At 45.7% G+C, this 24,142-nt stretch overlaps 1 protein-coding gene across 1 annotated transcript; it reads right to left on the reverse strand.

Annotated features, from left to right (window-relative positions):
* Nucleotides 1–1,026: 1,026 nt before the first annotated feature.
* On the reverse strand, nt 1,027–24,117 carry KAT14 (lysine acetyltransferase 14). Its single transcript, XM_006260923.4, has 10 exons — nt 23,862–24,117; nt 21,572–21,690; nt 18,154–18,275; nt 16,772–16,953; nt 15,744–16,160; nt 14,132–14,694; nt 13,284–13,420; nt 12,849–13,024; nt 6,502–6,692; nt 1,027–2,828 (listed from the first exon to the last, which is right to left on the reverse strand). The coding sequence occupies exons 1-10, from the start codon at nt 24,115–24,117 to the stop codon at nt 2,655–2,657; spliced, it is 2,337 nt and encodes a 778-aa protein (XP_006260985.1). The 3' UTR covers nt 1,027–2,654.
* Between the last annotated feature and the right edge of the window lie 25 nt (nt 24,118–24,142).

The raw sequence follows: 24,142 nt of genomic DNA on the forward strand, positions 1-24,142 counted from the left end.
CTACATGGGGTGAGTCCTGGCTAAAATAAGCCATTTGGAAGCCAGACCGTCCTTACATATTCACAACAAATTGTTTCAGAATATAACAATAATAATAATCAGGCATCTAGCTTTAACCCTCTAATCCTGGGAACCACAGGAACAAGATACAGCTCACTAGCTGATTTTCCGGGAACAAATTCAAATAGAAGAGAATGCAACCATCAGTATATAAAGATTTATGCCTCCAATTCACTACCCATGGAGACATCTTTCATACTTGTGTGGCCCAACACCACATCCTCTGGGCACACTGCAGTCTCCAATGTATTCATTCTCCTAGCACCCTTAGGAAGTAGGGAAATGCCACAATTCTCCGTTTACAGATGAGAAACAGATACAGAGAGGCTAATCCCCAGCCCTTTAAAGATGTTTAAGTACGTAGCACTCCTTCCAGGATCTGGGTTTCAATGTCTTGCCCAGGGTCATAAAATGAGAGTCCAGCAGAGCAGGAAAAAGAATCCCAAGTCCCAGTTTAGGAGGCTAACCATCCTGGCTCCCAAACAACAGGGCTGCAATTGTACAGGTATAAGATTAGGGATCTCTTGAAAATTGAACAGGATAACTTTGTCTAGAAAACTGGAAGGACAGTTACCTTCATCAATCACTTAAGACAGTTCTTGCTTTCATTATAACCACCTCTTTCCTGCTTGGGAGAAGTGAGGGAACAGCCAGGACAGGATCCTACATGACCTCTGTAGATGTGTAGCGGGAGGGTTAGGTGTCATCCCCACAGCCCCCCTGCTGCTCTGGAGCAGAGTCCTCTGGAGGGAGTTTGGAGCCTTCTCCTCCAGGCATCAAGCAACGTGGCTTGTGATACACTGCAAGGCTACAGCACGCTACGTATTCCCCTGCATGAGGGGAAACTCTATGATGAGCCAAAGCAGAAAATATTCCCTGTTGGGCACGCTAGCCTTTACTTGACATTAAAGGATGAAGGTACGAGTGAAGGGTGGAAAGTAACTTGACAACATGTACGAGCACAGCTGAATTTGTCCAAGAGGTGGGCTTTAATTTCATTCATAAAGACAGAGGTTTTTTCCTTTCCAAGTACAGCTAACTCGTAACATTTGTAACATCAAAGATTTTCACATACAGTCATCAAATATTTGGAAATGCGCATGAATGCTGGGGCAAAACAATTCTTAGATGGTGCTGAAAGTCATACATTTTTTTCTGGTAACAATTATATTTTTGTTTCAGTGAAGACTTAACACTGGCTACACAAATATACGTTGTGTCCATTGCTTTGTTGCTATCAAAATGTAGACTCCATTAAGGCAACTACTACTATAGTCAGGCACCTGAAATGTACACAGGGTGAGCTTAAATAAAAAAAAAAAAGGCCAAGTGTTTTCTGCAGCTACACAGGCTTGACATTAAGACTGCACAGTAGGTGCAGCTCACATTCAAAATGTAGACTGTTTGTGAGTTTGGCAGGTTGTAGATGTGGCAATCTGTCAAGTGACTGTTCACCTGCAGGGAAAGTCAGGCGAGACAGAGCTGCCAAACTGTGGACAAAAAGGATGAGTCCCCTTTGTGAGGGAAGCTGCTCATCCTTCTTTACACAAACTGTTTCTGCACTTATACCATCACATTTAGAGCCATGGAGTGGGTGCTTCTGAGGAACATTACTGCCTCATCTTTGCCCCTGCTTCTTCAAAGTTAAAAAAGATGAATTATGTAAAGCCAGGATCAGATTTCGCATCTCCCCAGTCTCCTGTACCCAATTTCCTCTCACCACAGAATCTACAGCACAAGGGCCAGGATGCTAGAACTGGCAAGGCTGAGCCCATGATTGGAGGTGTATCTATAGAGCTGATTTATGGCTTCAAGGACTGATGGATGGATTTCAGAACTTCAGAGAGCTAATTTGGCAGCTCTTGTATCCAACCTCACCTAGCTACAAACTTACCTGACATTCTGTTCCTGAACACAGAACAATACGCACCGCAAGGACTTCACATGGGGCACACAATGAGGGGAAACGCCAAAGATAAGGAGTAGGGCAAGACACTTCCACTAACGCTTTTCTGGGGGAGCATATTGACATTACATTCTTTATCATACCTAAGAAATGATTCTCATGTTGCTGTCCTGACCTCATCCTAACTTATGCAGGATCAGCGTCCAGCTACATTGACTGGGGCTGTATTTTCTTTCATGCGTCTATGATATGGTTCCCAAAAACATAAATCACAAAATCCCTGTGGGCAACTGAGTTTAGGTATTTTTCATGTTCCATAAATAACATCTGGGAAACGAAACTGCAACACAATTTGTGTCAAGTCTGGCCCCTCTGATGTCTCCCGGGTTTTGTCAAAGGGACTCTCCAAAATCATGGACAAGAAATTTCCCCTCTAGAATTCTAGCCTTCCACTGGTTTTAACTGTGTCCTGGTTCATATTTCGAGGCCTCTTCCTTGGCACCCCATTCCAGGTCATAAATCATCTCTGGCATATTCAGCACACAATGTATCATTGTTGATGTTAGCAATAAATACATCAGGGCACTTCAGCTCTGCAGAACCGCCAATGGCTTCAGCTGAAAGCCATGGTAACTCTTCGTTCAACGGATCACGTTTTGCATAGAGCTGTACCTAGCCCTGGTGTTTATCATCGTCGCAATCTCAGAAAGAAGGCGTGCTTACACTCCTTACTGTCTAAGGGGTAATATTTGTCATAAAAATCCAAAATGTATTCTTCAGTCTTAAATCCAAATTTTTGGTACAACAGCATAGCTGGGTTGCTTGCAGAGACGTGAAGGGTTACATCTTTGCCCATGCAGGTCTGCCAAAGAAAAAATACATCAAGAGAATGAGAAAGCCTCCAGGGAAAATGAGGAGGTGAAGGCACTTTTAAATTCTGGAATTTAGCTAGCAGAGGAAATGTGAGAAAATAATCAGCCCTGAAAACCGAGAAATTACAACACATAGCAACAGTTGCAAGTAGATATGAGTTTTGCTTGCCATCAAGACCTCTGTGCTTGAGTAACTGGAAGTTTTGGAGGGTGAAAGCAAATCTGCATCATTAATTTGTCAGTTTTTCTCTCTCAATTGCTATGTAATTGTTAATTAAAAAGTAATCTCAGGGTACAGACTAATCTCTCATGCTCAACAGCAGTGGCCTGAAGAAACAAGCCAAGCCAAAGGGCTTGGTTCCACTCCCAAAACCGTACACTTCCTTGTCAGCATATAAACTTGAGCTTGCTACTGTCACATAGGCGACACTGCATTGCCCCAGGTCTGTTATACTGGAATTCCAATACCTCCCACCCTGCCCTCTCCCAGCCCTCAGGGCACCGAGCCCTCCTCCCAAGAAGTTAAATATCTCTGTTCAGATAGTAAATAGAAATTCTATCACTGGCTTGGCAATCTCTTACTCATTAGCAACCTGATCGTTCATAAAAGAGCTCCAATAATAATGCTAATGTAACAGATTTTCAGACCTTTAGGACTCCTTTCACCTGTTGACTGGAAAGCATTTGACAAACATTAAACAGACTAACTACATGGAGTAAGAGTAGGATACAGCCAGTTAAGAATTTTAATGATAGAGTCAGTTGACTTAGGCTTGCAAAAAAGAAAAAAAGACACTTCTCATCTGCAGAGGAAATAATAAGGTCCAACTGCAGGAGTGCCAAAGAGCATTCAAAATGGGCCGTTTCTGGAACAATATAAGGACTCAGAGGTTGTTGCCCACTGGGACAGACACACTAACGCAAGACTCCTGAAAATACATGCACAGTTCACAGTGCATTGCTTGCCCCCAAGGATGGGCATACAGTTGGATCAGAGTCCTTCCCAGAGCTTCATCTCAAAACTATCCAGAATGTACCTCTGGCCAATCAGTGCAAAAGATACGGACTGGAAAAAATCAAACAGAAACTTCATGTGTAGTGACAATCTCTCATAGCCGCTGGAATCTACTGATGATGCACACGATGCGTCACATCAGCCCAAAGTCTGCTTGGCTCTACTTAGCTTGATGGCAGTCCTTTGTTTATAATCTAGTGTAACTGGGAACAAAATTTGCTGAACAGTTTGCTGTGAATCATGTGAAAGGGAGTGGCAGTTTTCAACACTGACCCACTAGTGTGCCTCAGCCCTGCCACAGTTATCAACTCCATCAGCTTTTGTGCCCATCTGAGTCTTGGCCTATCTTCTCTGAGACTTGTCTTTACCAGACTTCTATGCCTTGAATGAACTGACTACCAGGTGAGTCACAGCAGTACATCTGTAGGCTTGTCTACACAACAGTACTCCAGAAAACCAGAAAAGGTCTTGGTGACTCCTTACGCATACACCATAATCCAAAAGGACTGACAGTTGCCTACTACTAAAGCTGCATTAGACCCCCATCTGGACACTTACTCAGGATATTAAAAGGCCCTGACCTACCCAATCTTACTTCATGTTGGAAATGAAGCAAGCTAACTCAAGGCCACTTCAATTCTAGGTTTCTATGTAAAGGTAAGGGTTTAACGCAGGCGTAGGCAATTATTTCGGCTGGAGGGCCGCCTAACGAGTTTTGGTGAGCTGTCTAGGTCCGCAAAGGTAGCCCCGCCTCCTGACAGGCACCCTGGTCACCACCTTGGGACCAGAAATCCTGCTCCATGTCCCTGACTTTTGCCACCAAAAGTCCCTCCCTTGCCCCCAGAAGTACTCCTTTTGGGAAGGGGGTTTGCCATCTTGGAACTGGGAAAAAACAAACAAATTATATACTAAAAATCAAACATCTACAATAACATAATTTTATTTCAAAAAATGTTTGTGTCCTGATCTGTATGCATTTGCATCATGTATCTAAAGGTGACTGCATAAGAGCTCAAAATTAAGCCTAATTCTTGTATATGGGAGGTATGGGTGGGGGGCGGTTTGTGGAGAGGTGTGACGGGGTATAGAGGTTTTGTAGGGAATGTGTTTGTGTGGATGTGTGGGTATGGGGTTTGTGGGGGGCTGTGGGTGAGTGGAGGGGTGGGGATGTGTGTGTGGGGGGTGTGGGTGCATGTGTATGATAGGGTGAGTGCCCCCCTACAAACGCCCCCCACTGCACACCGCAAGCAGCAACAGCAGGCAGAGCCCCCCAGCGGCATGCAGTCCCAGTGAGCCCAAGGACTGCACATGGTTGGGCCGCTGGCTCCACCGCACAAGGCTCACATGCCCAAGCTCCATGCCACCAGGGGGAGCCGTGCGCAATGAAGCCGGCAGTTCAGATCATGGGACTCCGCCCAGGCAACAGGGAGAGGGGAGGAGCCAGCCCAGCTCCATAACGCGGAGCTCCATGCTGTTCCCCAAGACCTGTGCATAGCAGTGAGCAGGGCCGGGCTGCCAGTTCCATCGTGCAGGGCTCCCCTCAGAGGCGTGCGGCTCGGGCGGAGAACCTGGGAGCTGCATGCAAGCCCCACGCGGGCACAGCAGGGTCAGCCTTGGGCTGGACCAGATACAGTGAACTGGTAGGCACCCACCCACAGGCCAGATGAAATCACCTGGTGCACTGGATCTGGCCTGTGGGCTGTACTTTGCCCACCCCAGGTTTAACGCAACTAAAATTACCCATTTCAAAGTCACAACTCCAGTTAATTCAGGGTAGTCTTCCTGAATGTTCCTGTACAGAAGCCCTATAAATGCTAAGAGGGACACTCCCTTTAAATCTGATCCAGGGTGCCAACATTTGTTCTTTATGTCAAACATAGCTGAATCTGAACCAGCAACTTAGGCCCTGAGCAGGTAAATGGGACTTCTCTGGAAAACCCCAGATACCTTGTAAAACCACTTGCAGTCACAGGTTGCAGCTCTCTGAGCCAAGGCACGTCTGGCCTCACCCTGGGAATATTACCCTGGTTCCAATGCAGGGCAGCTCCTTGCCAAGCACGAGCCAATTACTTTCAGGCTTTAACCTTGGGGTTCTCCGTCTCAGGGCAGTTCCATGTGTGACTGGTAGAAATGAAAGACTGTATCCAGATTATGCAATGGTCAGCAACTGGGATAGCTGCTCTGACACCACCCCTAGGTGGAAGGAAGGCATCAGTGGAACCTCCTCCCTGTGTTTGAAACTAAGATTAGCTCAGACAGCACAGACTACAGCATCTCTTCTCTATATGCAATATTTGCAATATTGCTGTTGTATCAGCAACTGGCCACTGATGAGCAAATCAGAATTTAGCCCAAATACATACAAGGTTTAAATCATGCTGCTAATCTGAGCTGTCCTATTCCTATTTGAAAAAGTCCTTTCAGCAATTGCAGTTTCCTATAATGCTTTTTCACTGTATAAATTCCCTTGGGGCTGAGGAGAACAACTCTCCCATGCTACTGAGCAAACAAATGAACAATAGGCAGGAAAAGAGAAAGAGAGACAGAAGGAAAGAAACAGCACTCCTGACCCTGTGCTGTTTGCATTTGTACATAAGGAGGACGACAATGCTGGGCCTATATCAGGGGAATGGGATCTTTTTTACTACCTGAATCAGATGGTAGATCATAAAAGTTGCAATCCCTGCTCTTCTCCACTCAGGGTGAACGAACAAAAAAGAGATGTAAGCCTCGTTGTATTTCACGTCCGGCACCATGAAACCAAAGGCGATGATGACTTTTTTGTAAAGGACGACAACACTGAAATCTGGATACTGCAGGCACTCAGACAAATCAATCCCTACAGGGGGCAAGAAAAGCAGAGCTACAAAGAACTGCAAACCAAAGGGAAAATGTTAATGCCACACAAAACCAAACAGGCAGGGCATCTGGGACTTCCATGGAAACTAACAGCCTTCTCAAAAACATATGCTTTGCAGGAGAACCTGGTTAGATCCCTTTCTTTTGTTTTCATTTTCAAACTGTGCACAGAAAGATGCTATCGACCCAGCATATAATGGCATGAAATGGCACTGTTGCTACTGGCTTTAATGGGACCAAGATTTAGCCCACATGTAGAGGAAAGTCCTCTACAACAATGGTTCTCAACTGGGAGTCCACAGCCCCTGAAGGGCCACAAGTAGGTGTCAGGGGGGCTGCAGGGGCTTTGGATCTGGTGTGATCATGATCTCTGAAGTCAGCTGGGGCATCCCATGCCCAGGCTGAGCCTGCTGCCAATGCTGCCACCAGATTCACGGAAAAATATGCATTTTCTCCTTTAAAGGAAAAAACATGGGAAATTGCGGGTTTCCCCTTGCAGTCTGGCAGCGTTTCACCCTGCAAGGGTATGCTTGGGCTACAGGGAATGGGACGGGGCAGATACAGCAAGGGGCACATGGCAGCCAGGCAGCTATGGAGAGCAGCTCCCACAGCTCCCGGCAGGTAAGGGGGGAAGGGGCACATGCCCCCACTGCCCCTCATTCCTGTGCCCACAGCGGGCATTAGGCTGCACCCTCGCCAGACAGGCCAGAGGGACCCAGCACAGGAGGGCAGAGCAGGGCAGCGAGACTCGTTGCTGCCACCACACGGACCTCGAAAGGCAGCCTGAAGGGAGCAGCAGTGGCTGGGCCATGCCCTCCCCTGCCCTACACCCCCATCACTGCTGTGGGTTGGGAGTTAGGAGCACCAGCAGGGCTGGGGGGTTGTGGGTTGGGAGTGAGGAGCACCAGTGGGGCCAGGGGCATGCGGGGTATGAGTGAGCAGCACCAGGAAGTTAGGAGAGAGGGGGGCCTTGAGTCCAAACAGGCTGAGAACTGCTGCTCTACAGATCTTGCAGGAGTTGGTGCTGAGAAATGTAAATGGATTCACATGCAAAACATGAAGACCAACATTAAATTAAAGCGTCATTCTGCTGTACAAAGTGACACCACTTTCACTGAGGGCTCAATTACCTAGCCATTATGATGATGCAAGCATACACATATGGACGGTTAGCAGGGGCTACCTAACCAGCTGTAATTTCACAGGCTGGCTTGCCTCATGGTACCTACTCCACATGCCCAAAGCCATCCAGCACCTGCCTACATAAGGAGTCAGTGCAGAGTCATCATTAGACAGTCCAAATTCACATCTTCCTTGAAATTAGAGTTGCTTTTCTATGCAGGCATGCCCTAAGATGTGAGACAGTTAAGAATCAGGCCTTAAGCGTTTCCTCAATTGCCGATCATAAATCAACCTAAGAATGGTGACAGTGGATAGATGTGCGAAGCCAAAACAATGAGGAGACAGGATATAGTTTTCAGTGACAAATATTATTCCTGATCAGATTCAAAACACCACACTGCAGTGGGAGCAAACAAAAGGATTAATCAGTCAGTCTCTTTCTTGAGAGAGAGCTGGGTGGAGAGGGATTCAAGAAATAGGGAGATGATGGGTGTTAATTATCTCAAGGCTGCAGTTTACTGTGAAATGACTCAGAGCTTGTCTGTACAGGAACACTGTAGTGCTCTAAACAGACTGGTACAGGTGAAGTGGTATAAATCCCCCAGTGTGCACTTATACTGGTATAAAGGTCATTATCTCAGGGCACAGACACACAATCTTTCACAAGGTAAAGTGGGAGTGGGGCTTTACTGTGTGTCAGCTGCTCTGTGGTAACTGATTGCATGCATGTTCCTGCCCCATGGTAACATGAAGTTCAATCCTTCCATTCCAGCTTAGTCCCCTTTCACTGAGGGCACCCTCCATTCCTCTTACAGAAGCTGGCCTGCTGGGCAGCCAAGAATATGTGAATCTTGGGGCCAGAAAGAGAGCACAGAGAGGGGGCCAAACTCTGTAGCCTTGTAGTTAAAACACTTCCCGAGTTCTAGTCCCTGCTCCATGAACTGTTTATACATTAAAGAGTCCTTGGAGAAGACACCCCTCTCTGCCATGACTGCAAGGTGAATGAAAGTGGCTGCAGCCTTTGTGCTGAAGCCAATAGGCTTTTTATTACATGTGCAAGCACCTCAGAGGTGCTTTAGTTTAAAAGCGCACTGCCGCCATTTTCTGCGTGCTGACACGCATTTCACCACTTATACAACTGCAGTCGTCGCAGCGCCCGGCATGTCAGCTCACATGCAAAGCAGACTCAATTAATCAAGTCTGCTCCAAAGCAGCAAATCTCCGGCGCACTGCAGGACAAAAAAGTATGTGTATAAATGCCCAGTGAGGCTGGTACATGTTCCATGTTCTCAAAGCTAACCTAACAGATTGGGCCCTGTTGCAAATGTAGGAGCTGCTGCCTAGCATCTAGCTCAATGGTTCTCAACCTTCTTAGACTTGTGGCACCCTTTGAAAATGCCAGATCTTAATTTTCACTTATTTTCTGACTACAGAAAATTAATAGGGCAATTCTTCTGTTGCAAAGGATTCAAACAGCCCATGACAGTTCAGCATGTTTTTCACACTCCAGATTCCTATTTGAAATTTCTGGGTTTACCTTGTGAATCACATCTGCACACCTAACAGTGTTAACACTGCGTGGCAACCCATGGCACCCATGAAAGGATCTCAAGGCAGCCCACAGCATCCTGGTTGAGAATCTCTGATTTAGATCCTCTAGGGCCCAGGCAGGCATGAGACTCCTAGTTACTCAGATAGAGGCAGTTCTGCATAGGTGCAGAAGCACCTGGGGAACTTCCAAGCCCAAAAGTGAGTTTAGACAATTCCAGGGTGGGAGATGCTGAGTGGGAGTTTTTGGATTGCCATTTAGGATTTAAGCACCCAAGTCCTTCTTTGTATCTAGCCCCTGAACCAGAGGAACGTGCAACACTTTCAATTCATGCACTATTCTTTATTGGGATAACATCCGCCCACAGGTGCACAAGCCCTTATTCTCAGATGTGCTTGGACTGGTGTAAAGAACCTTCCTATCCATATCATTGCACCTCTGGCCAAAACAGGCCTTTGCAACAAAAACAAGGTAGCCTCAACTACAGAGAAGGGATGCTTGAAGCCCAGACAGGAGGTTGGTGCATGTTGTGGTTTTTTGATGCCTGGTGGATGGAGTCTGTGAAGGGGTGGACCTTCTGTCCCCTTGTGCCATTACATTAGCTGAGGGAAGGTTCTCAGATCCTCATCATGTGTCACCTGATTTATTCAGGACTTGGGGTCACAACAAACACCTTTCTACATCATGGGGGAGGCTGTGGTGAATGTGCTCAGCTTCTGGTATAAATCAGAAAATATTTCATGCTTTCCCAAACACCTTGGGTGCAGAATGACAGGCCAACTTAACTCTTCCTGATTTCGGTATAGTGGACTATGAAGCCCTGATCCTAACTGGTGCTTTTTGGTGCTACTGCAGTGCAAATAATAGCAAGTGACTATCACAAACCAAAGCACGCTGCAAATATTTGCTTTTGAACATAGGCCTGTACTGCCTCTGTATTCTAAAGAAATAGTTTGCAGCATTATAAAGGCTGATCCAAGCAGGAGATCAACATTACCATTATTGTCCAGTACTGCCTGGAACCTCCAGTTGGGATTGGTGCCCCTGCAGGAGCATGCTCATTGTAACAGACAGTCCCTCTATCCAAGAAGCTCAGTGTAGACCAGAGTGCTCAACCTCCAGCTCACGGGCCAGATCTGGCCAGCAGGGCTCTCCATGGCTCCAGAAATTTGGCAGTGCGAGAGCAGTGGTACCAATCCTCTGCTGCCAAATCTCCAGATCCATGAGAAGTGTAACAGGGAACCCCTACCCTGTTATGAGGAGGCTGGCAATAAGTGCAGAATGGAGGGTGGCACAGATAACAAGCTTACTGGAGACACTGGCTCTGGTGTGAAAGAGCCAACCAGGAGAGTGGAAGAGGGACGCTCATATAAACTGCCTCCCTTGTGAGCAGTGGGAGAGGGAAGGGCAGGAGCAGTGTAATGCAGCAGACTGCAAGACAAAATCCTCCAGTGACAGGCAGCAGCAAGAACAAAGCTGGTCTGTGCCTGAGGCAGGCCAGAAACTGAGAAAAGCACTACCAGGGGGCTCTAGCGGTAAAGTGGGGTAATCCACAGCCATGGTTTAGGACTTTTGTGTTTCTCAGAGCCTGTGGGCTGATGTTTGTGTGTGGACCTGGCATGGGAATAGCCTGTGTTGCTCTTTCATTATAGTTTGGCCTGGTGGTTTGTGGATGGGACTAAAGGTGACTAAGGGGAGGTAAGGAGGTCCTAGTTGGCCTGGTGAGAGAGAAAGAAAGGGGCCAGAGGGCTAAAGGTCCCAGAGACAGAGTACGCATGCCAGAAGGCACAAAACAAGAGTAGAACTAGGGACATCTGAGAGAGATTTCCCTTAGCAAGGGATTGCAGATAACCCTTAATGGAGGGAGGAGGAAAAAAAAAGATTATGGTGACATAGCATGCTCCTCCACCACTCAGATGAGGGGTAGTCAAAAGTAAAGTGGCAGAGCCTCGCAGACTGGGGTTTGCCTCAGGGAATAAGTCAAAAGGAAATGCCAGAGAGAAAAAAAAGGATCAGACTATAAGCAGGCAAGAACCTGACACAATCCTAAAACACCATGATGGTGTCTCCTTTAAAAAACTCAAGCTTGAAGAGGAAGGGAAGCCCACTGGGTAGATGGATAGATTTGTTTGTTTTCCCAGGCCAGCAAAAACCCACAGACTCCCCCCACCATGAAAAAACAAAGACGTGGCAGGAGGGTAAAGAGAGTGAGGTTGGACAAAAGACCAGTGGAGAACAAACAGATTCACTCTTGATACTCATGCTGGGACTACAGGCTCTGGGCCCTGAGTACTAGCTCCAGCAACTGATCCCAGCGCACAGGGCTGGGTCGAGGCAGTACCAGGCCTTAATCCCAGCGTGGGGGGCTGGGAGGGGGTGGTACTGAGCCCCTGGGACCCAATCCTTGTGCAAGAGGGTAGGGGTGAGGAACCAGCCCTCAGGACCCAATCTCAGCATGCAGGGGGTGGGAAGGGGAGGTACCTGGGCCCCAGGGCCCAATCCCAGCACAAAGGAAATAGAAGGAAGCAGCATTAGGCCCCCAGAGCCCAATCCCAGCACAGAGCAGGGAGGGGTTAGTGCTGAGCCCCCAGGGTCCGATTCAACACTCAGATGGGCCCCGTGCCACCCATGGGACCAAAAGGTTGAGCACCACTGGTCTAGACAGATGATACAGATAAAATAAATGCTCTGGGCCCTACTTTACGAAAAGAGACCTGAGGCACAGAGAAAGGAAGGACCTTGCCTAAGGTCACACATACAGTCTATGACCAAGCGAGGAACTGTACCCAGATTTCAAATTCCAGCCTTATACATAAAAGCCTTACAGTTACAAGGGCCTACTCTACACTGCCTCTGCTGCTGACACTTTACATCAGTCAGGCCCCTAGAGTAGATGCTGTTCTGCTTGCAGTTTTTCTCCTGGCAGTTCACCAGCTCCCCTCAGTAGAAGCAGTTCTGCTGGCAGAGGCCATCTGCCACCAGAGCTTTGTACAAAGCAAAGGTGTGGCTAGCAGGGCTACACTGGCTACCAGTGTCCTCTTTTTATACCCCTTGACAACACAGGCAAACTTCCTTTTGAAACCAGAAATAAAGCAAGCCGGTGTCTCTCTTCTATTTTATGGTCCTGATTCTGCAAAACACTCAACAAATGCTTAATTTCAGGCATGTGAGTGGCCCTGCTGACATCGATGGGACTACGCACATGCTCAAAAATACAGTGTCTGCTTAAGTGCTGTGTTAGTGGAGGCACAGGGCTAACTGTCTGCCTTGAACAGGTCTCGGAAAAGAAAGGCTAACACTTCTCCAGCAAGGGCCATCTCACTGAGTGCCTATTGGGTAAATCAATGCATCTGTAGAATAACAGAGTCAGGCAAATACTAACTGAAGAAAAAGACCTGGCCCAAGACATTTTTTTTAAAACAACCTCCTCCTTTCCAGAAAACTGAGTATTGTTGGGAATCCTACCAGGCCAGAAGAATTCATGGCACATGGAGTTTATAGTGGGGATGTGGTTAGGGCGAACATAGCAGTAATCAATGGGGGCTTCGGGCTCAGCCTTCCAGTTCGGATCATTCTTATACAGATGGGCCCGGATTTCTGCCAGCAGCTGGAGTTTAGGAGGCTTGGTCTCATAATCACGCCTGCCAGTGGAACAAACACAAACAACAACATTAAAGACAAGTCAGTAACATTATCATCACTGCTGAATGTTTGCTGCCCGCTCTTCTGATGGGGCTCCAATGGCCCCAAGGTATCTTGCCTTCTATTTGTGGGAAAAATTATGACCACCCAGAAAAAAAATCCAAGCTATTTATCAGAAACCAGGTGCCTTTTGCAATTCCAAGCATTTGGGGTCAGTCTGCTACAAAGGAGGTGAAATTCAGCATCTAGCAAACATACCTGATGTAAGGTTTGAGGACACGAGATGTGTAAGGACTGACAATACTGTGGTCTGTCAATAGATCTTCTGAGCCAACCAGTCGGTACAAGAACTTTGTTGTCTGATGCCGATATCCCTTCATAGCAGGCAACACAGTCTTTATAGCAAGAGAAAAGAACAAACACATCATGGAAGCCATGACCAGTCTCTCACATTCAGTAACTTAACGTCTGGAACTGAAAGCAGAGGGAAAAATCTCCTTATAATTAGGGTTTCCCCCTGTATAACAGGAAGGTCTGGCACCTTCAGGTTGGTGGTCTAGCTCTGAGTTCTCTCTAATTTCAGAACCTAAGCCTGTAAGATGCTGAGTGTATCAGTCACCCACTGAGGTCACAACGAATGCCCATTCTCCTGCATGGCAAGAAAACACTGCAGTATACTGACATGGGCACTGATAATAAACTGTTTAGGCCAGTGGTGGGCAAAATGTGGCCCACGGCCCGCCAGGCTATTCTATCCGGCCCACAGGGCCCCTAAAAAATTTAGAAAATTAATATTTATCTGCCCCTGGCCGCCTGTCATGCGGCCCTTGATGGTTTGCCAAAACTCAGTAAGTAGCCCCCCGCCCAAAATAATTGCCTGCCTCTGGTTTAGGCAGTCAGGACATGGTGACAGAACCAGCAGACATCTGTATTTTACTAAGCATTACCCAAGAGTGGGCTTGGGAGGATACTTACATAGGTACAACCCATCTGCAAAATGAAGCTCATTCATGAGAGCCAGCCTCTGGAGCACGATGGCTGCACCTTGTAGCAGAAGCCCCAAAATGGCTGGCATCAAGAGTTATCTAGGGGCTGTCAGCACTCACCTGGTACCTGTCCAGGATTCTGAAGTCCTGGCTAGTAGTTCTGTATGTCGCTTGGCCTGCAGGAGGTCTGGAAACACTTCCTTCTTTAGCTCCATAAATCCCATCAACCAAGAGCAGCGCAGCATTCACAACCTGGTCCAGGTCAAAGAGTGGCAGCCCCCTTTCCCGCTTGGCCTGTCGGACTATCAACTTGCGCCTCAGCCTCCGAGCCTCTGGGGTCATGCTTACAGCATTGGGACAGGCCTCCAGTCTTTTTAGAAGCAGCTTTTCTTCATAGATGCTAACAGATGTGTGCTTTGGTGCTTTGGGCTTACTGTCTTTCTCTAGCTGGGTTTTCCTCTTGTCTCGCCCCCTGCCCTGCAGGGCTGCATTTGAATCTTCAGCATCTTCACTGTCACCTTCCATCCTTTCTGCTTTTTCCTCCTCACTCTCTACCTCCTGCTTGATCTGCTCAGGTGTTTTCACCTTCTTTCTGCTTGTGATCATGGACCCAGGCCCACTGGGTGGGGGCAGGTACTCGATACCTGGGTCTATGACTCCGTCACCTTCCATCTCCTCATCATCTGTATGGAAGACCAAAGCAACTTAGGAGAGACACGCAAATAAACAGCAGCAAGCTGCTATTGCAAGTGATGAAGAAAATAACACAGAATTTACCTGTAAGCTTCTGTCTGTCCTTTATTTTGGGTCTTATCTTTTCCAAATGTGAAGTGATTTTAGGCCAAGCTGGAGACATCTTAAGGGGAGTCCAGTTTTCAGAAGGCACAGAGCACCCATTCTTTAAAAATTAGGCCCTTAAGGGGTCTTGCAGTCTAGTTCCCTAGAATGGGGGTGTCCCAAATCATTAGTCTCTTAAAAATTTACGTTCAATTTTTTGTTTTCTGTTTTAAAAGGGAAACTCTTTAAATTGTGTTTTTACTTAGTCGTTTTCTTGAAAGATCCTAACATGAAAACTAGTGTAATGAAGTGCAAGTGATGGACCAACAGAGATTATGGACCAGATCTCTAGCTGGTATAAACTGGAGAAATTCTATTTAAGTTATTGAGACTATCCTGAGTTACGCTAGCTGAAGAGCCAGATCTGGCCCAACTAGTCTGTAAAACCCTTGCTTGCAATGGGTTGTACTTGACTCCATTAATTCTCCCACTGATTTCAATCAGACTATTCCTGAAGTAAAACTTCCTTCATTTTGAGTAACATGACCATTATCTGACCTAGAATTAGGATCTGTTAACTGAGGATGTTATGCTTATATTCAAAGAAAAGCACAAATCCCTGATCCTATATAAACGTATAAACTCTCTCATTCACTGTTCTTGCCACTGCAGTTAACACTGGGAGTAGAATTTGAAGCAGGAATTCCTGGGGGAAAATTCTTCATAAACACAGAACAGGGAATGACACCTGAATGGGATCATGTGGTTTCTTCCCGCTGTAGCATCTATCATTGTGAATTAGGTTTTCATGTAATTCAGAAAAAGATTTCACTCTTCATCATTGTCCATCTTGCTTTGAAATGAAGCAAACTGCCTGTTCTTTCCTCAATGTGAGTTCTATTGTCAGAAAATTGTACATCACTTCCCATTAACCAAAAAATGTGGTATCTCTTACCATGAAACAAGGCCTGTGGTGGCATGACATCTGGGATGAGATCTGCTTCTGAGAGCAGGCTAGGAGTGGCAGAATGAGAGGCTGGTGTCCCAGGAGCAGAGAAGTCCAGTGAAGGAGATGGAGATGGGCTGGTCAAAGGAGTACGATCTGAGGAGCTCAAGGAGGAAAAGTCAATCACCTCTCCCTTCTCCAGAACCAGGTCAGGACGGCGGCCTCGGCTGGTGAATTTGACAGGGGTGGAGGAAGTGCTTCGGTCCAAGAAACCAGCTGCCTCCTTCTGTGCTCTCCTGATATCCTTGGCTTCCTGCGTGCGAGATCGTTTCTCCTTCAGCTCCATGGCTGACTCCACTGGGTTGCGGCTCACTCGTTTCCGAAGCCCCTCCACTGTAATGATGGGATCCAGAGGTGGTTTTGAAGCTGCCAGAAAACAAAGACGACTTTTATTCCAATAGGCCCAGGGCTGCCAAGGTCTTGTTACTCTTCCTCTGCAGCCATGTGAACTCATTTTGGTAGGAATCTTCAAGAATGGGTTCAAGTCATTGATGAAACTCATTCTTGTGCAAGGCATCCAGCAGAAAATCTAGGTACCACCAAAGCCCTCTCTGCCCAGGAGTAGCTTTCACCAATGTGAATCAAACAACAAAAGAATAGAAAGCCAAGGAGACCACAGACAAAGAAACTGCTAAATTTCATATACAGGAAGACATTCCAAAGGACCAATGCCCTTGGTTCCTTCCAAAGGCAGCATGGGCAAGTATACTACAAAAAGGGTATAAAAGACCATGTGCATCTTTTCACATGGTTATAAACCTGGAGTAACTTATTTGAGGTTGGCTGTTATGGTGTGGGGCTAGGGTAAACGAGAGAAAAAAAAATCAGCCCCTGTAACATTCAATGCACACATACAAGCGTGCATGTGTGCATCCACACATGCACTGATGTGCCCTTTTCATGCCTCACCTCATATCTTCAAATACATCTAACTCTGGCCCAGCCACCCCTCCTCATACCATCATCACAGCAGTTACCTTTGGCTTTCAGTGCTGATGCAGACAGCTTTTCTCCCTCAGGTTTCATTGTTGGAGGCTTATTGTGAACAAGTTTCCACCACCCCGGCTCTCCAAATTCCTGTGCCCCCGAGCGGAAAAACAAGGGGCTTCCCACAGAGAGACAGCCAGCAACAGTGCTCCACCATGTTGAAGTCTTTTTCCTAAGGCAGGAGAAAAGAATGAGTGATAGGCCTCCATTCACCAATAAGGTTTTAGTAGCACTTCCTTCTCCCTCCCCAAAAACAAGCCACAGAAGATGCTCACGTATTCTTTGCATACTCTGATGGAACAGTTCATTTGGCTTCCAGATTTCAGCTTTCAGACATGTACTCTTCTTGATTTCTAACAGGCCATATCAAGAGGGAACCTGGGACACCAGGTCAGCAGACCCAGGCTAGAATTTATGGGTGATTTATTGTTCACCCTGTCAACCAACTCTGCACACAGGACACTGCAGGGCTCCATTTTATTCTCACAATATCAAACATGGTGAGCTTACAAGTAAAGAGATGATTTTCTGAGCTGTTAGTACCATGGTCTTTAAGACATTCATATTAAGAGATTCTACCGTCACAGAACAGTCCATGCCTCTACTGCTGCAGCAAGAGTCAAGAAAGACTCTAGCCTGTTCTCCTGAATCACTAACAAGTCAGCACAACTAAGAAGAGGCTAAACCTAGTTTGTTAGAGTCAATAGACAGGATCCAGACTATAAAAGGGAAAAGAGCTGCTGAATAAGTGGTGTTGTTATATGGTCTCTATTCAGGTAGATCTTAGTTAAACTCTTGAAATTCTTGATTTCAGTGCATTTTAGCAGAGTCTCTTTCACTGTAGGACAAAATCCCTAGGATTAGGCCCTACAGGGACTGAGATGCTGGAGTGATACTGTCCACTAAAATTCACTACCATGAGTCAAGTGCCCAGGCACATCCCGTATTGCACGAGACAGTCAGGCACCTAAGAATGGGATTCACTAAAGCTAAGACATGGAGCAGAAAGACACCTATGCTCCCCAGTCTCCTGAGTGCTGTGAAGGTGGAAAGTAAGACCCCTCTCAAAAGCAGTTAGGAACCTAACTCCAAGAAAAGGAAGAGTCCTACCCTGGCTCAAACTACAAGCTCTCTCATAAAGCCATGCTCACAGATAACCCAAGAAACACAATACCTTATGGCCACCAGCTCAACAATCATGACATACTCAGGAAACCCGTTTTCAAATCCCCACTCTGCCTGTTATGTTATTCAATCCTCAATTGAACCAACAGAGAAATCTCTATATAACCTGGGATTCCTGTTCTCCAGCTGAGTAACACAATTGTCCCCAACTCTGGTCTCCATCCTGAGGTAAACATAATGGCTTTACCTGTTCCCTAGTAAGAAAGTCCAGTGTTTCTCAATGAAAGCACATATATCTTCTTTCCACCTAAAATACCCTTGACGGCCAGTTCCTTCCAGAGACAAGTTGTACATTGCCAGCATGACAACCTGGAATGCAAAAGAAAACAGCGAATTCAAATACTGCTTCTAAAGAGGAACAGTCCCCTTCCCCTCCTAGCTTATTTTACTTAGTTATACAAAGGTTTTAACTGAACCACACCAATCTATGTAGACCTTTGCTGCATTTACTCAATTGCCCATCATACTTCTCCTAAGGATTCCCCCATGCCAAAGGAATCCTGAGCCATCTAGTTATGTGCTTTACAGTCTTCTACACAGTGGGAATGGCAAGAAGGGGCTGTATCTCAACTGAAAACCTGTCTGAACATGTGTGGGGAGGAAGAAATCTGTCCAAAGAAAAGGTAGGCAGCAAGCGTTCCACTTGGCTCATCTGTTACAAATACGCAGACCAGGGTCTTTGTAACGTCTCTTGATAAGAATCCAATAGAAAAGAATGGGCTATAAAATGCATGGATCACTCTGCTCATGAAACGTATTCGCTAAGTACAATCCATTTACAGGGTTTTTTGTTGTAGCTGTGTTGGTCTAAGGACATAGGCAAGCAAGGTTCTTTGGGTAGATGTGATATCTTTTATTACATCAACTGAGTAGAGCCTCCGTTACTTACATTTGCCTTTTTCCCCCCCCTCATTTCCCCCCTCCCTTCCCTTCTCTACCTTTTGTTTTCCTAATTTGCATCTATTTACATTCTCACTGACATCCTGTCACACTTTTAACTTCTTTTATTCCTTGGAGTCTCAGAACAGCAGAGACTCCCTATGCCAGAAGAAGGGTGACTGTGCCCAAAAGCTTGCAAAATCTATTTACAGAACATTCGTATGCACCACAGATGCCACTGGACTTGCTAAAAGCCAAATTAAAATAGTTGCGAAAAGCCAAATTAAAGTAGTTGCGAATATCAGTCTCTCCAAAATGACAAATTGTCAGTTACATTAAGCCCTTCTGGCCTGGAATGTAAACATCAATGCTGAGGCTAGGGCTGGAGCCTGGCACAAGCTGTTCAAATGCTTCAAACACTGTTTTCCAGTGGAATTGATTTTCCACATCCTTTGAGCTCTGAACTCCAATTCTGGGGGAATGGTCTCGTATCAATGCACTAAGGGATGATAGCTTCATGTTGGAATCTGCTTCTCTAGAACAGTGGTGCTCAACCTCCAGTGCACAGGATCATGACATCTGACCCATCAGACTCCCCAAGGGCCTAGAAATTTGGAGAAAGGGAAGCAGATGCAGCACTGCCACTGCCATTGCTTCCCTGCCATCAAATTTCCAGATCTGTGGGAAGCCCCATGAGCTAAATGCCACGGTCCTGGGCACCATACTGCGCCTGCATGCAAGGTCAGGCTGAAGCCAGATCTAGTGTGCAGGGCTGGGCCTGTGCACAGGATTGCTCTGCACAGCTGGATCCACTGCACAGAGCTGCTCCATAGTCAGATATACCACCTGGGACAGGGATGACATGCCAGATTGCACTCATGGACCAACACTGTGCGCCAACTCCACACTGGATTCAGCCCATGGGATCTGGTCCATGGACTAACCCCACGTCACTCATCAGGCTCACAGGGCCAGAAAGTTGAGCACCACTGCTCTAGATGCTTATGCACCAACCCCACCATGCAAGAGTGTCCCACCAATGACAGGAGACTGGTCATAGCTTTAACATCAGTGTTTTTTCAAAGTAGGTGAGAAAAGATGTGTGCAACACATCACTCTCACCCTGAGCCTAGGAATCTATTCCCCCATTCCCTCATCAAGATATATGGCTACTTCCCTAAATTTCACTCCACTTGTGCCTTCAGCTGGTGGAAATCTGGGAAGCTGCATTTTCTTTGCCTTCTCTTCACCTCTCTTTACTGTTGTCTCTGCCTTTGTATCTCTTCCTCTTTGTCAATCTTCTGCGCTAGTGGAGGCTGACAGCAGCTCTCACTGGACCAGACGCTCTAGGGTGGCTAAGCAGACCTCACTATGGGAGGGTGACAAATCTTTGTATTGCTAGGGAATTACCTGGAAGCACCAACCCTGATATAAATTCAGGCTGTTCTTTCTGTGTCCTACCTGCTGCCAATGGCGCCAAAGTATCTGGATGCCCTGGCCATATAGTCTGTCCTGGGTGATGCCAGAAAGCAATGTAGGAACTACAAAAGAAGGTCAGGGAATTCCACAAGCAGGTGGATCTGCCAGCTTTGGTCTACTTAATGCTGCCAGAGCAGCACAGAGCAGCCCTCAAACATCCTGGGGCTAGCCTTTTCAGTATTAGTCCCCACTTTTCTCAGACATGCACCATCTTACAGACCTCTGGCCACATTTGAAACTTTTACAGATGTCCAGTAGTGGACCATCGGCAACTGAAAGCAAAATGGATATTGTTAATAAGCCACGCTATAGAATGCACCACTGCTCTCTTGAGAAGCAAAGACAAGTGCCTCAGTGCCACAGCATAATATATGCTGGTTGAAATCCTGCACATGACAGTGATTATTTTTGATCCAGAGGTAACTGCGCTCAGAAGGTCTGCTTTGTAACACAAGCTCCTAATCACAGCTGCTGAACTGGCTCACTCCTTCCCTTCCCCTCCCCAAATCAGAAGAGCAGAGAAGCACTCCAGCAGTTATGCACACTGGGTATACATCAGCCTGACTCAGTCCTATGAGAACTGAGTAAATAGCCCAAATTTGCTTAAAGCTAAAGGTGAAGAAAACCTTCAGAGCTGTGATTTTCATTAAGATATCAGAGTTCTTTATTTCAAGCACAGCCAGCCTAAAGCTATGAAATCCAAACCTAAACTCTATATCATACAAGGAATCCCTTCTAAGAGGCATCACTATGACTATCAAACTTACTGTTACATAAATCAGAGATTACTTGACTAATGCAAGTATAGAAGTAACTAAAATAGTAAATCCCACAAAGATGACAGCTAAGTGTACTGCTATACCAGAACTTACTACAGCCATGGACAGCCAATAAGCTTTTGCTTCCAGTGAGCTAGCACGCTTTTTGTTCAAACATCACCCTCTTGGTGGCATTTGCTTTGCCCAAAAAGCCAACAGCAAAAATTACATTTTCTTTGCTTTTCCAAACTGGCATGTAGTGGTACTGAGTAGTGAGCAGTTTGGGTCTTGTGACGATCTTTCTGATCTACTCACAAAATATCAAGTCGATAATTAACAATCCTCAGAAAACTCACTTTGGAAGCTCCTGGGTACATTTCTTAGCCTCCTATATCTGACCTCCTAATGTCTAGGACTTGTGTGTACAGTTTAAACAACAAGTTTTGAAGGTCTTATTGTTCTTCTACTACAAAGATGACTTTTACTTACTTGCTGCCATGTCAGTCTCAGTCGTTCAAACTGTTCTTTCCCATCTTCTGAGCAATCAGAGCAAGTAAACCTGAAAAAGTTATCTCCCTTGAGGTAACTGAGTTGTTCTCTCAACTGACCTAAAATGAATAAGGAAAAGACCCATGCCTCAGTTTTTTTTGAGGAAAAGCATTGAAAAGTAGATATAGATTCCCCACAACACCCTACAGGAACACGTTTCTCCTGAGCTGCAGTTCAGCAACCCTGAGTACTCATGAAAAGTTCAGAAACTGTGTGTGATGCTTAAAGTATAGATTCATTGTACAGTTACAGAAACCAGCAGGAACCAATACAGAAATACATGCATTAAAGTAGGGTCTTCTACCTAGCATTCAAATACATTTAAAACATCAAAAACTTTGCTAGACTTAGCTAGACCCTGTTATTTCCTCTGCCTTTTTTTACCCCCTCCCCACAGTTCCCCAGGGTTTTCATAAAGGCGACAGGTAGTCAAAAAGGCAACCCTGTGAAAGATGCCACTATAACCTGGTCTGTGAATATACACGTCTTTCCTCATTTGCCATCTTTCCACTGCTAAGTAACCCTCTAGCTCCTTTCACTGTCCACGCATTCACTGCATGTGAAGCTGTTCTTTCTGCAGTCAGAGACCCACAGAGGTAGACTTACCGTAAGACCTTAAGGTATCTATTTACCCATATTATGGGATTATTCTTTCTTTGGCACTATGACAGGGGAACGCTGCATCCAGCTGGAAATAGAAGATGATACCAGGAAATAGCTGTTCTTGACTAAGATTTATTCTTCTAGATCCTAACTCAGGAAAGCATCTCAGCGCTTAAGACCTTTTGCTGACCTTAAATATGTGTGACTTAACAAAAGGCCTTGATGGAAGAGAGTCAATCCAAAAAATCTTAGCCTTCTAAGGCTAACGAGACTCTCTACTGTGGAAAAGAGGAAATGAGAAGACCTGGGATTGTAAGATTCACTCCCTAGTGAATTATGATTAATTTAATCATAAATATCACTAGCAAATAGGAACAGTAACAGTGTACATCTGGAATTTTTAAAAGTGCTTAACGCAATCATCTAGTTCTCTTTTACTACATTGTTGACCCCACTACAGCAATTCACAATGTATTAGTGAAAGACTAATAATAATGTTAATGAAACATTAGCTCTTGCTAGGCAAAGCTATTTGTCATACTAGCAAAATTGCCAAAAGGAATCCATCTCTGAACATACTTTTATGTGGTGTAAGTCACAGCTAGGATCACTGTCACTGAAAGACATCAGAGAAAAACATTTCTATTTCTGCACACTTGTGTCTGATCACATTCACTCTGTGGCCAGTTTCCCTTGCTGTTTGTATCTTTTATGCAAACAACAAAGATTGAGGGTGGGAAGAATGGAAAACTGGACTGTAAAATAAAAAAAGCAGCAGCAGGACTCAAGAGTCAGAGGGACCACCAAATGCTACTTTTAATTTATTGTTTTTTTACAGACTTAATTTTAAGTTGACTGTGTCCCTTTAGCCATTTGCTACTGAACACCAACAGAGAAATCCTGGCTCCATTAAAAGTTTATGGCAAGACTCCCCTCCACTTCCCTGGGGATGGGATTTCCCTCCAAGGGTTTTGGCAGATTTTTAGCAAGATGGCTAGCCAAAGTAGTTGAAAGGCGCAGACCCAGATTGAAGGGTTTGTTTTCTGCTCCCACAAATGGAGCAGTGCTTAGATTTTGGACAGTAACAGCTATTGTACTAGTACAGGGAGAAACCTAAACTCATTTCTATTATGTTAAACAGAGATACCAGAGAATTAATTTAATCTGGTTAGCCCAAAATGCTTCTAAAGGACTTTATACTCTTCTGTAAATGCAAAACTAAGTGCAGAGTATAAAGGAATATTTCTTATACATACCAGTTGAGAGTTACCCATACCTCTCATACAAACAACAAATCAACCAGGAAAATAAAAATAATAACAACAACAACTCTCTTTTATATAACACTTTTCATCAGTGGGTCTGAAAGTGCTTTATAAAAGGAGATCAGACTCATTATCTGCATTTTACAGAAGAGGAAACTGAGGAATGAAGAGATAAAGTGACTCGCCCAGCATTACTCAACAGGCCAGAGGCAGAGATGCAAAGAGGACCCAGGTCTCTCAAGGTCCAGTCCAGTGCTCTGTCCAAGAAAAGAATATAGAATATTTCACACACACACACCTGCAGAAGCAAACACACAAAAAGAAAGTGATCAAGGAAACAAAGGAAAGGCATTGTTACTTACTTGCTGGTATCCACTTCTGACACTTCTCACAGTAGTAGGACAACTCCTCCATCCAGGATGCATCCCCTTCATCACTGTTCAAAGAGTCCCCGCTTTGATCGTGGGATAAATCCACAGAGGCCTGATCCTCAGACTCAACAATAAGGAGAGTCTCCCCTTCCACCTCACCTTCCTCCAGACCTTCAGAGGTGGATGTCCTTGTGGCTTCATCATCATGACGGCTCATTAGCCCACTCATGTGAACATTACCATCCATCCCTTCTTCACAGGGAGAAAAAGAG

The sequence above is a fragment of the Alligator mississippiensis genome, chromosome 1 (genome assembly GCF_030867095.1).
Source record: "Alligator mississippiensis isolate rAllMis1 chromosome 1, rAllMis1, whole genome shotgun sequence".
NCBI classification, from domain to species: Eukaryota; Metazoa; Chordata; order Crocodylia; family Alligatoridae; genus Alligator; species Alligator mississippiensis.